The sequence below is a fragment of the Trichechus manatus genome, unplaced genomic scaffold (genome assembly GCF_000243295.1).
Source record: "Trichechus manatus latirostris isolate Lorelei unplaced genomic scaffold, TriManLat1.0 scaffold00026, whole genome shotgun sequence".
Taxonomy (NCBI): Eukaryota; Metazoa; Chordata; class Mammalia; order Sirenia; family Trichechidae; genus Trichechus; species Trichechus manatus.
Window position 1 is genome coordinate 2,060,117 of NW_004443962.1, and position 16,918 is coordinate 2,077,034.

The following is a 16,918-nucleotide window of genomic DNA, read 5'->3' on the forward strand; positions in this document are numbered from 1 at the left end:
AAGGTACAAAAAAAAAAAAAGAATTTTCTACATGAGATCAAATTGACAACAGCAACTCAAAAGGTTTGATGGGAAGCCTAGGGGGCAGTGAGTTGAAGATAACGGTGATGGAATAATTTGGAAAAGAATAGTGAGAATAGCAGCACAACTGGAAGAATGTAATTGATGTCACTGAATTGTACATGTAAAAACTTTTGAAATCGTGTAACTCTTGCTATGTATATTTTCACTTAAAAAAAAAAAGTCCTCCAAGGTCCAGAAGGGAGAGTGTTGACATGTCATGGGGCTGTTAACCAATGTCATAAAACAATATGTGTACTGACTGTTTAATGAGAAACTATTTGTTCTGTAAACCTTCATCTAAAGTACAATAAATATGTATATATCATATGTCTGTATATCTATACATATACATGATTTTTTTTAGAGAACTAGTGGTTAAACATTTGTTAGCACACCACGGCCTCCCACCCAACAACAGCATAGGCACAGCATCCAGATTCATGCCCTCAAATACTAGAATTTGGTGGCACCTCTGGTGGTGGGAATGGAAGACTGGTTAAAATGGGATGACAATAGAATTAGAGATGAGAAGTGGAGAAAGTGGATACATACAACTATTTGGGAAGTTTGAGAATAAAGGGAGCAGTAGCTAGTGCGGGATTTGGAATTCACGAAGAATTTTTTTTTAAAAAGGAAGATACTACAACATATTTATATGCTGAAGGGAGTAATCCAGTAGATCAGAGAAAAGTTGATGATAGTGGAGAAAGGTTATAAGACGGACAAAGTCCTTGAGAAGGTGGGAGGAAAATAGGATACAAAGTACAAGTGGAATTGTTAGCATTTACATGTAACAGAGAGAAAAGCAGAGAATATGGGTAAAGGTGCTGGTTGGTGGGTGTGTCTGAAAAAATCCCTTAGCAGGGAAGTTGGGGAGATGATTCATACATTAGTTAGAAAGTGGGGCATGGGGGTGGTATAATGGCAAGATTACCCTTAAGCTCCATTCTAAATCCTAAGAGGCTAGCTTTTGGAGATGTGAAACATAAAAGCTATTTAGCTTCTACAGATTGGGCACCTTTCAACTATAACTATACCTAAAATTAGCACACTAAAGTCAGCATTCTTGGTTTTCAAGCTGCTGTTTTCTTTTTAAATGTTTAGTGACCATTTATGAAAGCTCTGTATTTTGTAGAAAACAGCAAAATAGCAAGCCAGCTTTTCCTTTGATAAAACCATGTCTCAACACTTGAAAATGAGGACTCTATTTCCTCTCTCTCTCTCTGTATGCCCCTTTGGGAGTAAGTTACATATCACTGCTGCTGCTGTCTCTTCTGGTAGAGGAGTGCTTCTGGGCAGAGGGGAGTAAGCTGAGGGGAGCACATCTGGGAAGGAAGTTTGTAAAATGTCTTACTTGTTACACCAATAAGAGTTGTAATGGCCAGATCCTGGAACAGAAACTGGTAGTTTGAAAGGTTGTTTGTCTTCTGAAAAGAAAAGGGGGAAAAAAAAAAAAAGGCTCAGAAAAATTATTACCTTCTGGATGAAGTTTGACATCAATTGGGTTCATTTACAACATAAGAGCTTTCTAGTAAACTACCAAGAAGAGGAGGCGTGGCCAGGCCTCCTCAGGTCGGTGAGTGGCGGTATTGGAGGGGGTAGTCAAAGCCACGCCTGTGAAACCCTCACTAAGTGGGGGTGGGGGGTGGGGGGAGCACTAAACAGGAGTGCTTTCTGCACTGGTCGCTTGTGCATTGGGACGATCCTTTGTTGAGGACAGTACTTGGCCCTACTAGATTAGTCTCTGCTCTCTTTTCTACTTTTAGGCAGAGAAGTTGGGGTTTGGTCTGACACAATAAAACAGTGCATTCCCAGTAGTATAAGTGACAAGTGTGTGATCTTACCTAAATTCTACTAAATGGAAAATGGGAATAATAGAACCCACTGTTTGTGTTCTTGGATGGTGTTAGACTTGATGTTGCAAAGCACGGATACCTTTGAAGAAAATGTGTTCAGGTCTTCCTGATTTCAAGTAGACTTGTCTCATCACCTCCCAGACTCCCACTCCCTGTCCCTTAGTGGGAAGGAGAGAATGAAATCTCATGTTTAACTGTACTTTTTAGCACAATGAGTTACTGAGATTCCAAAATAGGGCCAAGTTTCCATAAATAACCTGTCCTTTTCCAAGCCATTTATTGGTGAGAGGGAAAAGACACAGGTGATCTAAAAACAACAAAGCTAAAATTTTTAACCCAAGAGCAAGCGGCAATACTATATAGAGATGAACCTAGATAAGTTCAGCATAAATAAAACACCTTTACTGCAGAACTCAGAGATACTTAATGAAATAAGCCCACAAGCTGGGTTCACAAACCATAGGAATGTCTTTTCACTATTTATATCTTGTTGAATAGTAAAAACCATCACAAGACCTGTATTTTTTGAGGTATGATATGCCAGTTTTTAAATCCCCACATGCAGGGTATCAGTGGTGTGCTGGAATCTGCTTCTACCGTCTCAACGGAGTCAATCGCTAAAGTTACAGAAATTTTTTGTGCCAGTTGTTAAACACAGCCATTATTAAAAAAAACACACACACACACAAATATGCCACTAAATAAACTGTTTTAAAAACAAACGTAGTAAATGCTCAAAACTGTGCACTTCCTAATAATTTTACTGCATTGTTCTGTTATCTGTCCTCTGGAGAGTGTTTACATCTGTTGCATCTGTATGGTGGAAGTACTGTATAACAGTGTGCTACTGTGCATGTTCTCCCAACTCCACGATCAATCATGCCAAGTTGGAAACTTGAAATCGGCTACGGTAGAAGTATTTCCACCACAGAAATTGGCAAACATTAATAATCAAGGCTTGTTTTTCCAGGGAGAGCCAGTTATAAAACATTTACCAGCACACCACTGCAGCGAATCATCTCCTTCATGAATGGTATGCTGTGGTAGAACCACTGCGGAACTGGGAATGTAAAGATGTTGCCCAAACTGGGCAGGTGAAAGTGGCCAGGACAGAAGCAGTGCTGTGTTCAGTCTTGATCCTCAGCTGCCACCAGATAAAAGGTTGGTGTGTCAGAGAGAGAGAGAATTGACATGAACAAACTTTCCCATGCACATTTGTCCATTTCTGATGTACTTTCCAAAACACTTCTAGAGGGGCTGTTAGTGCTAAAACATCCTGTTTAGACTCTCACTAAGAGGCATTGCAAACGAGAGTACACCTCCACTGGTTTGAGTTCTTGCTAACCAAGAGGCTAGGTCCCCAGTCATACCCAGTAGAGCAGCAGAACACCAACATACTGAATCATGCTGTACACAGCCATGTACTTAAACATGCAAAACGAGGTCACGAGAGCTGCACGTCCTTCCCTGCGTAAGGAAAAGAAATGAGGCCAGTTATTCTGGGCTGTTCAGCTGAGCTCACGAGGAAAAAAATCAAAAGTCTGATTATCTGATTGTTTGTTGGACAGACTGGACAGCCTTGAGCCAATGGGAGCTGGCTAGATTTTCAGGGAAGACCAATTCCAGGCCAACTTTCACAGACCTTCATCCAGCTATGGAACCCACATTTAAAGTTACCCTTGTCCTCTCTGCTGACATTATTTCAGCTCCTGAATTCAGAGTCAGATCACCTGGGAGCTAGTCCCAGATTTGGTGTCTACTCACTAATGTGACCTGGAAGGTCATTTCCCTCTCTCTGTCACAATTTTTTTTTTTTTTTTTTATCTGTGAACTGAGAGATTTAAATAAGATTGCAAGTTTGAGGTCTATTTCCTTGCAGATGTTTTAGGAGTTTGGCGAGCACTTGGTTCAAATTTCATTTTGTACTCCCCAACTATTTCTGAAACTGTACTAAAAACAGCATGCATACTCACATGAGTCATAGATCAGATTTAAATAGATTGGAAACTATAAGTGGGTGGTGCAAACAGTTAACGCTCACTTGCTAACCAAAAGACTGGAGGTTCGAGTCCACCCAGAGGTACCTCAGAAGAAAGGCCTGGTGATCTATTTCTGAAAAATCAGCTATTGAAAACCCTATGAGGCACAGTTCTACCCTGACATACATAGGGTTACCAGCAGTTAAAATTGACTCCACGGCAACTGTTTTTTTTGCGTGTGTGTGCATGTGTGGGTTTGAGACTATAACTATGCTAATTTGTGTTTGACTGATGTTAAGCAAATACCAAAAAATAAACAAACAAATCCGTTGCCGTTGAGTTGATTCCGACTCATATGGCACACGTTTAAAGCATAAAATAGATTACTTATAAAATACCATTTTTATCTATTTTATTTGGAATAAAAGGTATAGATTTATTAGTCATGATAAGGAGCCCTGGTGGCACAATGGTTAAGCACTCAGCTACTAACCGAAAGGTTGGCGGTTCAAACCCACCAGCCACTTCAGGGGAGAAAAGACCTGGCAATCTGCTCCCATAAAGACTGTTGTTGTTAGGTGCCATTGAGTCAGTGCTGAATCATAGCAACCCTACATACAACAGAACGAAACACTGCCCGGTCCTGTGTCATCCTCACAACTGTTGCTATGTTGGAGTCCCTTGTTGTAGCCACTGTGTCAATTCATCTCATTGAGGGACTTCCTCCTTTTCACTGACCCTCTACTTCATCAAGCATGATGTCTGTCTTAGTTATTTAGTGCTGCTATAAAAGAAATACCACAAGTGGGTGGCCTCTTAACAAAGAGAAGTTAATTGTCTCACAGTCCAGTAGGCTACAAGTCCAAATTCGGGGCATCAGCTCCAGGGAAAGGCCTTCTCTCTCTGTCGGCTCCAGAGGAAGGTCCTTGTCATCAGTCTTCCTTTGGTCTGGGAGCATCTCAGTGCAGGAACCTCAGGTCCAAAGGACGCGCTCTGCTCCCAGCACTGCTTTCTTGGCGGTATGAGGTTCCCATGTGTCTCTGCTCGCTTCTCTCTTTCATATCTCAAGAGATTGGCTTAAGACACTATCCAATCTTGTTTACCTCATCAGTATAACTGACTCGTAGCAACCCTATAGGACAACCCTATAAGCCTTCCAAGGAGCAGCTGGTGGATTCAAACTGTCGACTTTCTGATTAGCAGCCGAGCTTTTAACCACTTTGCCACCAAGGCTCCAGTTCTTCAGTCTACCTTATTCATTGTCCAGCTTTCCCATGCATATGAAGCAATTAAAAATAACATGGCTCGGGTCAGGTGCAGCCTAGGAAACCCCATGGGGCAATTCTACTCTGTCCTATAAGGTTGCTATGAGTCAGAATTGACTCAATGGCACACAACAACAACACAGTCATAATGATTTCCCGGGGTTCTAAAATCTGATCCTCAAGCCAGGATTATTCCTGTAGCAGAACTTCGCCGCTGCCATATGCTCTGCCTAGAAGGTAGTTAGTTCCTCCTCATTCCTCACCTCCTTCCAGAGGCTTTCCAATACCACCCCATCTGAAGCAGCAACCTCCCCTCCCGAGCCATCTTACTACCTTTCACGTTATCCTTTTCTTTTTTTTCCTTGATATATATCAGTTGCCGTAGAGTCGATTCCAACTCAAGGCAACCCCATGTGTGTCAGAGTGGAACTGTGCTCCATAGTGTTTTCAATGGCTGATTTTTTTGGAAGTTGATCACCAGGCTTTTCTTCCGAGGTGCCTCTGAGTGGATTCAAACCTCCAACCTTTTGGTTAGTAGCTGAGTGCTTAACTGTTTGTGCTACCCTTTGAAAAAAAATCCAAACCTGTTGCTGTTGAGTTAATTCCAACTTACAGAGATCCTATAGGACAGAGTAGAACTGCCCCCATAGGGTTTCCAAGGCTGTAATCTTTATGGAAGTAGACTGCCACATCTTTCTCCTATGGAGAAGCCAGTGGGTTCGAACCACCAACCTTTTGGTTAGTATCCAAGTTCTTAACCACTGTGCCACGGGAGTTACTTTGTGCCTCCCATGGACTCTATTTTCTTGATAGTATCTGTTAAAAACATAACCATTGTCTTTATTTATCTCTGTATTTGTTAAATGCCTGACTGCCTTCACTGAACGAAAGCTTCATGAGATCTAGGGCTTGTTTTTTTAGTTGCTTCTGGGTCCTCAGTGTTTCCAACGGTGCCTAGCCCTAAGAGCCTCCTCAACAACTGAACGCACGAATAAATCAAGAAAATTGACAAGAGCTAGCCAAATAATTATTTTAATGTGGTGAGGAGAGTAGGAAATTTTTACATAAAACGCATTTAAACAAAACGAATTCTAACTAGAGTAAGTAATTATTCTAGAGTTAGAGTCTCTAACTTTAGTGGCTCTGTGATGTTGGGCACATCAGTTAAGTTCTCTGAGCCTCAATTGCTTTGTTTGCAAAAGAAATAACAACCATTCTTACATTTCCAGGCTGTTTTGAAGTATAAGAAAATAGGCATTAAAATTCTTCATAAAATGCAAACACATGCTAATTATTATAATAACCAAGAGTATCCACATTCTATCTCTATCATTCAAATAAAATGCAGCAGAAGTACATGTCTAGGGGAAGAAATAAAGAAACAAGGGAAATTTTAGTGAAAGCAGCAAAGATGAAGAAATATTTTGAAAACTGGTGACGGGAAGGATAATTCAAAGGCATACATAAAGGAAGCATAAAGAGGCATGGGGAAAGAAGGCAAGGGGAGGAGAAGGTTTCTCTCACTCTCCCAGATCTAAGGAGAAACAATAAAAACGTAAATAAATCTATAAGAGGAATGATTAACACTGTCAAAGCAGTAATAAATTCCACATTCCAATCTTCTAAAAATTATGTAATCAGTGTCTTTCATTGGAAATGTCATTGCTCTCACAGTTTTACTTTCAACTCTTGTTAAGTCCATTTGGTAGTAGAATGTTTGACTGCATTCTACTACAAAGCACCCTCCCAGCCCTGAGACACAATCAAGGCTTCTCTGGTCTTTCCCAGGCTAGGACAATGTGATTTGGCTCCGAGAGACAAAACACTGCTGGGGGAAAGTGCCTACTTACTTGATAAGATGTGGTACACACTCAATGTTTGGAGTTTTGGAGGTGAAAGGTGAGGCCACAGATGCCTCCTGCTCTGACAGAGAGATGCCAACATGAGCCATTTTCAAAGCCTGAAAGCAAAACAGTCAGCTCACTGCCCATGTAGACTCACATAGGTCTCCACTGAGGCCCCGTAGTAAAAGCCAGCTAAGGTCCATGCTTGGTGACTAGGGGCCCAAGCACCAGCCAGGAGATGACCCACCTTTGCTCTGGCTGCCGCATGAGGAAGACATGGCACTGGGATACCTAGACAAAGAATCAAACTCTAGGATGAAATTCTATCCCATTTAGTCTATCCTGACCACTGAGTCTTTGAGTGGCTTTGGTCAAATCCCTCCCAACTCCCTCAGCATGAGTTTCCCCATCAAGAAGACTGGAGGTGGTGCATATCCCAGGAGATACTATCTTTAAATGGCTCCAGGTAAGTATAATTGACATAGAGTATGGTCCCCCACACTAGCAGCTACTTACCCCACAGTCATTGGCTCCATCACCGCACATCCCTACAAAGTAACTAAAAGGGAACCATGTCAATTGAAAGAAGATCAAAGCAATCTTACCAGCTAATTTCTCTAATTGAAAAGATAAAAATGGCCTTCATTACTTAAGACTCAAACATATTTTTATTTTAAGAGAGTTTTCTTAAAAGTCTGGTCTAACTAGAAGTGAAGGGTAATTCAACAGTTTACACTATGAGTTGAGAAATCAACACACCTTCCCTAATTCCAGGAGTCCCTGAGTATTGCAAACAATTAATATGTTCAGCTGCTAACAGAAAGGTTGGAGGTTCAAGTCCACCCAGAGATGCCTTGGAATAAAGGCCTGGTGATGTACTTCTAAAAATCAACCACTGAAAACCTTACGGAGCACAGTTCTACTCTGACACACATGGGGTCATCATGAGTTCGAATCGACTTGATGGCCACTAACAACAACAAAGCTTACTCTCCAGATTTTCAACCACGTGGAGAAGATGGAACTTTCTGAATCCAGAAGCTTGCCTAAAAGATGAATCAAGTGTGTAGGAGGATGGAGGAGGCAAATGTGTATGGATGTGGTCAAGAGCCAGAAGTAGAGAAAGCCTCTGGTACTCTGTGGGGTTCCACAAACAAGAAATAAAGGAGACCGAATGATGGGCACTTTATTTGGACTGCCCATTCTGTCTAAAACTGGAGACCCAACCATACTGAAAGAGAGCACTTTTCTGATGTTGGGTGGAGAGGATGCTTTGGCATAGGAATATTTAAACGTTCTTAGAGTTACATGAATCTCTTGTCACATGAATCTTCCTATATCATAACTGTGATGATGACAGCTTATAGAAAGAAAGGCTAGATGCTTATTGTGTCTCCAGCATCAGAGTTCAAACTACCTTTCAGACTTATTTCTCATCACACCCTTTTATGCCTCTTTAGGGTCCAGTCCAGTAGTTCTCAACTCTGGATGCACAGTTGACTTATCTGAGGAGCACTGAAAAAATACTGATGTCCAAGTCCAACATGAACGACTGAATCAGAATCTCTGGAAGGTGGGGTTCTGGTGCTGCAATTTTTCAAAGCTCTCTAGGTGGTTCTCACGTGGAGCCCAGGTAAGGGCCACTGCCCTGACCAAACTGAATGACCCCCTGTACTTCTGTCTCTCCTATGACTGTGGTGCCTCCATGCAGTTCCTGCCACCTGAACTGGTAAAGAACTTACTCCAGTTTCTGAAATTCTTCCACCAGGCTGGACTTCTGCCCAGGAGACATTCTTGCAAAGATGGTCCCATTGATCAGTATCTGTAAGAAACCCAAAAATGAAAATTTTTATCACATGAGCTGGTCACGCATAAAAAAAATTGATAACACTCAGAACATAGGCTTGATGATCGTACCCGGGAATGGGAACAAAATTTGTTTCCAAGCGGCCTTCCTTCTTTGGTTCTTAAGATAGTCACTGAGACTTCAGTCATCAGATAAGTGACCCATGGAGACCACAAATCAGTAAAGATGACTGCTTAATTAACTGTTTGATGAAAATAGTGACCTATAGGAACTTAGCTTCGCTAACATGGGTAATGTGGTCCTAAAAAATCCTGGGCTTAATGGAACCTTGAACTAGTAGAGTATGAGAAACTGCAAGGTAACTAGTGTCAGAATCCCAGAAAAAGGAAAGGAGGCAACTGCTTCTTGGAAAATCATTCAGTCAATGGTGAAATAGTGACTATTTGTGGTCTGTGACTTAACCATACCATCTGAATTCAACCAACTGTGAAACTCAACGAATAACCCAAACCTAATTTGGTCTGTGGAACGTTGATGGTTTGGGGGTAGAAAAGCCTGTAACCAGATCCCTCTACCTAAGCTCCATCCTACATACTCTAAATCCTCCTGTGTTTTACATCTGTGTGTTCTCTCCTCTTCCTGTAAGTAATCTCAGCTTAGTACTCACTTAGTCTCAAAGTATTTACTCTTTTTTTCTTACACAGTACCTAAAACGATGAGCAACTGAATACAAATAATTTCTGTTTGGGTGACATTGGATGCAATCTCTCTCTAGTTTGTTCAGATGTTATTTATATAGATAACCTACTGGCCCCCACTTTGGGGTTGTTCTTCATCAGAAACGTTTTAAAGTTTGACCCTCTTCAGTGCAGAGGTCCTCTATCAAACACCTAGCAGAGTTCCTCTATTTTTGGCCTGCCTTCCTGTATAATTTCAGTATTTTCATTATACTATGAGACCCCTAACCATAGCAATGTAGTGATAGCTACCCAAAAGCAATCCTTACGATTTGAGAAGTCACTGACATTTCAGTCTTGCAGCTGGTAGAAAACTGGCTGATCAAGTTTACTTATTTCAAGTCTAGTAGGAAACGAGACAATAGTAACTTCTGTAAAAATATCTGCTTCCTTACAATGCATGGAATTAAACACTCAATACCTATATCTCACCTAGGTAGACGTTAGAACATTCTCTGTAGGTGAAATCTTCACATATTTACTGTGAGATGGACACTCTCTTAGGACCTACCTTTGGAAGTAGGCTGCTGAAATGTTGACTTATCACCTGGAAGGATTTTCCACTTAGGGCAAAATGGTAACTTCCTTCTCTGTCGTTACCAGGGACTTCTTCCCTGATGTTAATATAATTGTCCTGAAAAGCAAGACACAGTTATTTTGGACTCTTTCACTGGACAGAGTTGTTCAGACCACAAGTATATCCAAAAGAAGGCAACAAAGACGGACCACAGTCTCTCTTTAAAAGTCACACCCCAGCCCTGATTCCTCAGAGAGGCAATTTCTCTTTGCTGGATCAATCATTGCACATGCCAGCCCCTCGTGAACAGGAGAAGGACGCTTACTCATGTCCTGTTCTCATCCTGATTGATCTCAGCAAGTCCCAGAGAAGAGCACATTTCACACATTTCAAGTGTAAAATACAAAAGCACTGCAGCTTAACAAATCTCTCCCTGAAGTGAGAATTCACTATTTTTTTCTTACAGAATTAATATTGTTCCACAAGGGCACAATAGAGACAGAATACTGAGAAGACTGGAGAAAAATGAGTAACCCCCCCCCCCCACTGCCTCAGCCATCTAGTGCTGCTGTAACAGAAATACCACAAGTGGATGGCTTCACCAAAGAGAAATTTGTTCTCTCACAGTCTAAGAGGCTAGAAATCCTAATTCAGGGTGTCGGCTCCAGGCGAAGGCTTTCTGTCTCTGTCAGCTCTGGGGAAACGTCCTTGTCATCCATTTTCCCCTGGTCTAGGAGCTTTTCAGCACAGGGACATGTGCTCCTGGCTCTTCTTGGTGGTATGAGGTCCCCCTGTCTCTCTGCTGGCTTCTCTCTTTTATATCTCAAAAGAGATTGACTTAAGACACAATCTAATCTTGTAGATTGAGTCCTGACTCATTAATATAAGTGTCTCTAATCCTGCCTCATTAACATCATAGAGATAGGATTTACAACACATAGGAAAATCACTTCTGAGACAAAATGGTGGATAATCACACATTACTGGGAATCATGGCCTAGCCAAGTTGACAGATATTTTTGGGGAACACAATTCATTCTGTAACACCCACCCAGATGCATAGTCTGATTTTCCAATGCACACAGTGGGGCCTTTCCCAGGAAAGCCCACTGAGGCAGCTGACAAGCAACAGAAAAATGGGGAATTAGATTTGCAGCCCCACTTACTATATTCTTTCTCATACAGAGCTAACAATTTTTTTTAAGAAAATGTATTATTTCAAGCACTCAGAAAAGCACTGTACCTTATAGCTCCATAAGAACAGCGTAGGAAAGTGATATGATTGAGTTCATGATCTGCATATGTATCAGACATTTGGAGAAGTATGTTGATTTTATCTCACCTACACACCCTTGCTGGCCAAAGCTATTCAGTCACCAAAACTGTGAGACAAATTAGGTAATAGAGCAGAAGGTCTGTTTTCAGGTATACCTGATTCCCGTATACAATGTGCTTCTTGTCTTCTACTAATTTCCAAGATATAGATGCTGATGAAGATCGACTGTTTTCATTTGCTTCAATAAGAATGACTTTCTGGTTTTCAGAAACCATCCCAGACCTTCTGGCCACTGTTATTGCAGTCTGAAGATTGTCACCTAGAAGTAAGATAGGCCACAATAAGGTTGAAGAAATAGAATCAACTCGTGTAGGGCCTGGCAAGGCAGGGAGAAGAGTTATTTTAGGTGTGGTGAGAAATAATTCCCAAGTTCTCTTAGAACCCTAGCCCTCCATAATGCCATGATCCTTTTCCTGCTTTTTACTGATTTCCATCTAGTTACTTCATGACCTACCAGTGTATTTTTGCCAGAGAGTGGGAAGGAAAAATAAAAAGACAAAATTCAAATCTATTTTTGTTATTTGTTGGTAGCTTTGCAAGAGTTGAGCAAAGCTCTTCTGGTTTAATATAGTATCTGGTAGTTCACTTCCAGCTAAGTTAGAGTAAGCTCACTACAGTCTTTCTCTCCTACTGAATGCAACTGAAAACTCTGAACAAAAGACAAAAAGCAGCTACCGAAGGACACTTAAAAGTCGAGGAAATCAGGCAGAACATGTGGAAGGGAGTTCAAGTAGATGAGTGTGCCATGTTTTTTCTCTTTCCTCTCGCACTTTTGACATGATGTTGGGCCCAAGTTCTAAAGCTGTGCAGACAGCTAAAATTCCAAAATAAACTCAGGCTTTCTGGCCAGAGAAACAGTCAAAGGGGCCTCTATGGGCTGGAGGGTATGAGGAAAATCCTGGAAAGGAGAGAGCTGAGTAAGAGGACTAATTCAATATATGAACCTATATAAGCCCCAGGCTCAACCCAGAGCCACACTGTGTGTAACAGACCCAAAAATGCAAAGCAAAACTTTAAGAGCTGAAGTAAGATATAAATCTCCTCTCATGACCCAGACTAATCCCTGAGTGGGGCAACCCAAACAGTATAGCAAAAGCTTTGAAATCTAAACTAACACTGAATCCACCACCTACAATAGATATGACAAACTGTGACTGATTGCTTGCTGAAACAAACAAAAAAAAGTCAATATTCTCCAGAGGATTTTAACAGGATACCAAATTTCACAATATAATACTGAAAACGTTCATGATACTTAACATATGAAAAACCTTTATATTTGGCAAAATATCTAGGAAGAGACAATCAACAGATGCCATCCCAAGATGATGCAGATATTGGCATTATCAGTCAAGAGTTTTGAAACAGCTGTTATAAGCTTCCTTCTTACGGTAAAAGTTAATACTCTTTAAATAAATGGAAAGATAGAAGTTCTCAACAGAGAAACATAAATTATAAAAAAGAACCAGATGGATAGTTTAGAATTGAAAAATATAATACTAGAAATACAACGTTCACTGGATGGACTCAAGAACAGAAAAGAGATGACAGGGGAAAGAGTCAGTAAACTAGAAGATACATCAGTAGAAATTATACAATCTAAAGAACAGAGAGAATTTTTTTTTTTTGATGAACATAGCCTCAAAGCTGTCAAAAAGTTTTACATTCATGTCATTAGAGTCCAAGAAAGAGAGCAGAAAGAGATTGGAGCTGAAAAAAAAAATCTGAAGAAATAATAGCAGGCAATTTCCCACACTTTGGTAAAAGACTCAAATTTACAGATTCAAGAAGCTCCATGAAACCCAAACAGGATAAACTCAGTGAGTAGCACACCCAGACACATAATCAAACTTCTTAGAATCAAAGATAAAATATCTTAAAAGCGTATAGAGAAGAAAAATGTATTACACATAAGAGAAAAATTATTCAATATGTATTTATCATCAAAAACCATGGCAGCAAGAAGACAATGGAACAACCTCTTCAAAGAGCTGAAGGAAAAGAGCTGTCAAGTCTGACTCCTAGTGAAAATACATTTCAGGAATGAAGAAGAAATAAAGACATTCTCAAATAAGGGAAAACTAAGAGAATTTATCACCAGCAGACATACTTAAAAAGAAATGCTAAAGGAAGTCCTTCAGGCCGAAAGGAAAAGATACCAGAGAGAAATTTGGAACTATTTTTCTTCACTTATGTCCCTTAACTTTTGACTGTTGAAATTAAAAACTATATTGTCTGGTAGGGTTTTCGATGCATGTCATACATATGACGACTATAACATAGAAAGGAGAGAGTAAAGAATTTGTATGTACAGCTTAGTTATGTATATTGTGATTCCTAGAGCAGCAACTAAAAAACAAATTATACAGCACCTTGCTGGTTGTCCCTAACACAGCTTCTTTCAGGTTTCTACTGAAATATTTATGAGGATCTTCCAAAGAGCTCTGGTGGCACAGTGGTTAAGCCCTTGGCTGCTAACCAAAAAAGGTCAGCAGTTCAAACCTACCAGCTGCTTCATGGGAGAAAGATGTGGCAGTCTGCTTCCATAAAGATTACGGCCTTGGAAACCCTATGGGGCAGTTCTACTTTGTCCTACAGGATCACTGTAAGTCGGAACGGACTTGATGGCAGTGGGTCCAACGAGCTGAGCTAGTGGGAAGGAGCTGCCCTGCCCTGAGGTTGGAAGAGTATACAGAGCCCTGAGAGCTAAGAGGTCTCCTCCAGATGCCTCAGCAGGGCACTACAGATCCGCTTTGCCACCTACTACCCGTGAGAGCTCCACTGTTAGGAGATGCAGCTCAGGTCTGAGCCTCAATCACTTGACAAAGAAATATAACAACCTATCTAAGAGTTCCAGAAGCTAGATAGGGAAAGACCAGGCAGAACAACCAGAACACATGATGAAGGAGAGCAGCTGCTGGAGGCCAATGAAACCTGAATTGAAAGCAATGAGAGCACTAAGGTAACTGAAATGCAGCACCAGCAACCAACCAACCAACCAACAACAATAAAAACCCCATGTTTTCTTGAGCTATTCCCACTCCCCAAACAAAATCTAGCAATTCACTAGGTGATTTGAAGGAGATAACGGTCATTACTGAGACCTGAGTTTGTAGTTTGGAAAAACTGAGTGAAAAAAAAAAAAAAAAAACTTAAAGTAAACTTATAAAAATATGACAATTACAAGAAAAACGGTAAGAAATTGAGAGGATAGATCCAGGAGACCTGACATGTGAATAATAGGAAGGAAAAAGGAAAGAGATAGAACAAAGGCAATAATTAGTTGAACAATAGAGGAAATGTCTCTAAGAGAAAGACAGATTAAAATGGCTTGTATGTTGCAGACTAAATTAATGAGAAAAGACAGACATACAGGCATACCCTGGTAACATTCCTAAACTCCAAGGTTAAGAAAAAGGCTATATACAGAAAAGAACAAGTTATCTACAATGGACTGGCATTGGACTTTAATACACAATACCAAAAACCAGAAGACAAAGAAATATCTCTACAGCATTAATAAAAGACTGAAACCTAAGAATCCTATACCCAGGCAAGATAGCATTCACCTGGCAGGTGAAAAGAAAGATATTCCATGATATGTAAGAAATAAAGTATTCAAAAGCAAAGATGTCACTTTAAGGACTAAAATGTGCCTGACCCAAGCCATAATATTTTCAATCACTTCATATGCATGTGAAAGCCGGACAGTGAACAAGGAAAGCCAAAGAAGAATTGATGCGTTTGAATTATGGTGTTGGAGAAGAACATTGAATGTACCACGGATTGCCAGGAGAACGAACAAATCTGTCTTGGAAGAAATACAGCCAGAGTGCTCCTTGGAAGCAACGATGGCAAGACTTCTCACGTACTTTGGACGTGTTATCAGGAGGGACCAGCCCCTGGAGAAGGACATCATGCTTGGTAAAGTAGAGGGTCAGTGAAAAAGAGGAAGACTCTCGTGGAGATGGATTGACCCAGTGGCTGCAACAATAGGCTCAACCATAGCAATGATTGTGGGGATGGAGCAGGGCCGGGCAATGTTTCGTTCTGTTGTACGTAGGGTCACTATGAGTCAGAACCTAACAATAACAACAATAACATGGAAGAAATCAGAGATCATATAACCCCTCTATCCTATCCAAGAACAATACTTGGGAAAAATTATAATTAAATAAGGAAAGAAACATGGTAGAAATTTCAACAGAAGGGGAGAAGAAGTGAAGAAGGTGGAAGAGAGATGAACTTTGATTTCTACGTATTTCTAAATGGTTATGAATAAGTTAAGAGAATGTGCAATATAAATGCTAAAGAAAGACTTTTGAAGCAGAAAGGTCATAGTGTATGGGAAATTTTAATAACTAGTGAGCTAACTCAGCAACACTGAGATCATATTGGGGGACTAGAAAGGGAGACAGTAAGTGATCTAAAATTCTCTTGGAGTGTGTTTTGGGTGGGGAGGGAGGAGGAGAATGAGAACAGAGGGGAAATTCCCATACAAGTACTCTAGCATTCCCAACTTCAGAATTGTGTTCAGGGGAAGTGGAGGTGGGGGTAAGTAAGTGCCTTGGTTGGGAAATATTGTATGTTGGTGACACATATAATAGAATCAATGGATTTGATTATGAGAACAAGGAGAGGAAAAACAGACATTGATAGAATGAAAAAAATTACTGTACATATTCCAAATTAACAAGGGCAAAAAATCGAATGAAGAGCAACGTGATCAAACCAGCAAAAACAAAAAGAACAAGAAATGGATGAAAAAGAAAATGGCATCGTAAATTATGTAATAAATATAATGCAATTTGGTTAAAACAAAAAAAAAGCCTCAAAATGCTTTAAATTATAAAATCAAATATAAATTTTTTTTAAATACTCAGACCAAATAAAATAAGTTAACTATAAAAGAACAAAATTCTGGCTGACATCAGACTTCTCTTCTGCGATAATAATACCAAACAAAAGATAATGGAAGCAGCAATTAACAGAGTTTTGAAGAGAAGGACTTTGATACAAGAATTTTATATACAGCCCAGACTTCAGATAATATTAACAAAGTCTAAGAAACTGGAGAAAGGAACATGAATGAGGACTATACTTCTGAATTGTACATTTACATTGGAGGAAATTAAAAACTATTATTTAAATTCTGGCTTTAATAACCAAATAAGTATAAGGTTGATATATATATATCAACAGGAATCTAAACATACTTTCAGTGGGAAGAGGCAGTCCTTTGGATGAGCCCAACAGTCATGGTCTCCTCTGCTCTTCCTCCTGCTAGCATCTTTAGGCTTCAGAACAAACCATGCCCCTAAAGTCTAATAAGTAACGAGACTAAAGAGATACAATTCAAGGCTGGTGCCCAGATGTCTAACCATCCCCTCCCTGAGTGGTCAGGCGGGAAAATCTACATTGTAATCTGTGTAGTGAGGCACATAGCCTCTGGAGCATAACACTGGGTGGGGAAGGGTCTCTTTGTCCCTCACCTATGGTGCATCACAGGGCATG

The 16,918-nt window shown here is 40.3% G+C and overlaps 1 protein-coding gene across 1 annotated transcript in view; it reads right to left on the minus strand.

Annotated features, from left to right (window-relative positions):
• The window catches only part of ATP13A4 (ATPase 13A4), a 102,724-nt gene that overhangs the window by 17,246 nt on the left and 68,560 nt on the right, over positions 1-16,918 (minus strand). Inside the window, 7 exon segments of the mRNA XM_023728673.1 lie at positions 1,418-1,490; positions 3,290-3,386; positions 7,014-7,123; positions 7,524-7,566; positions 8,750-8,829; positions 10,063-10,185; positions 11,500-11,663. Coding sequence (XP_023584441.1) covers positions 1,418-1,490; positions 3,290-3,386; positions 7,014-7,123; positions 7,524-7,566; positions 8,750-8,829; positions 10,063-10,185; positions 11,500-11,663 — 690 coding nt within the window.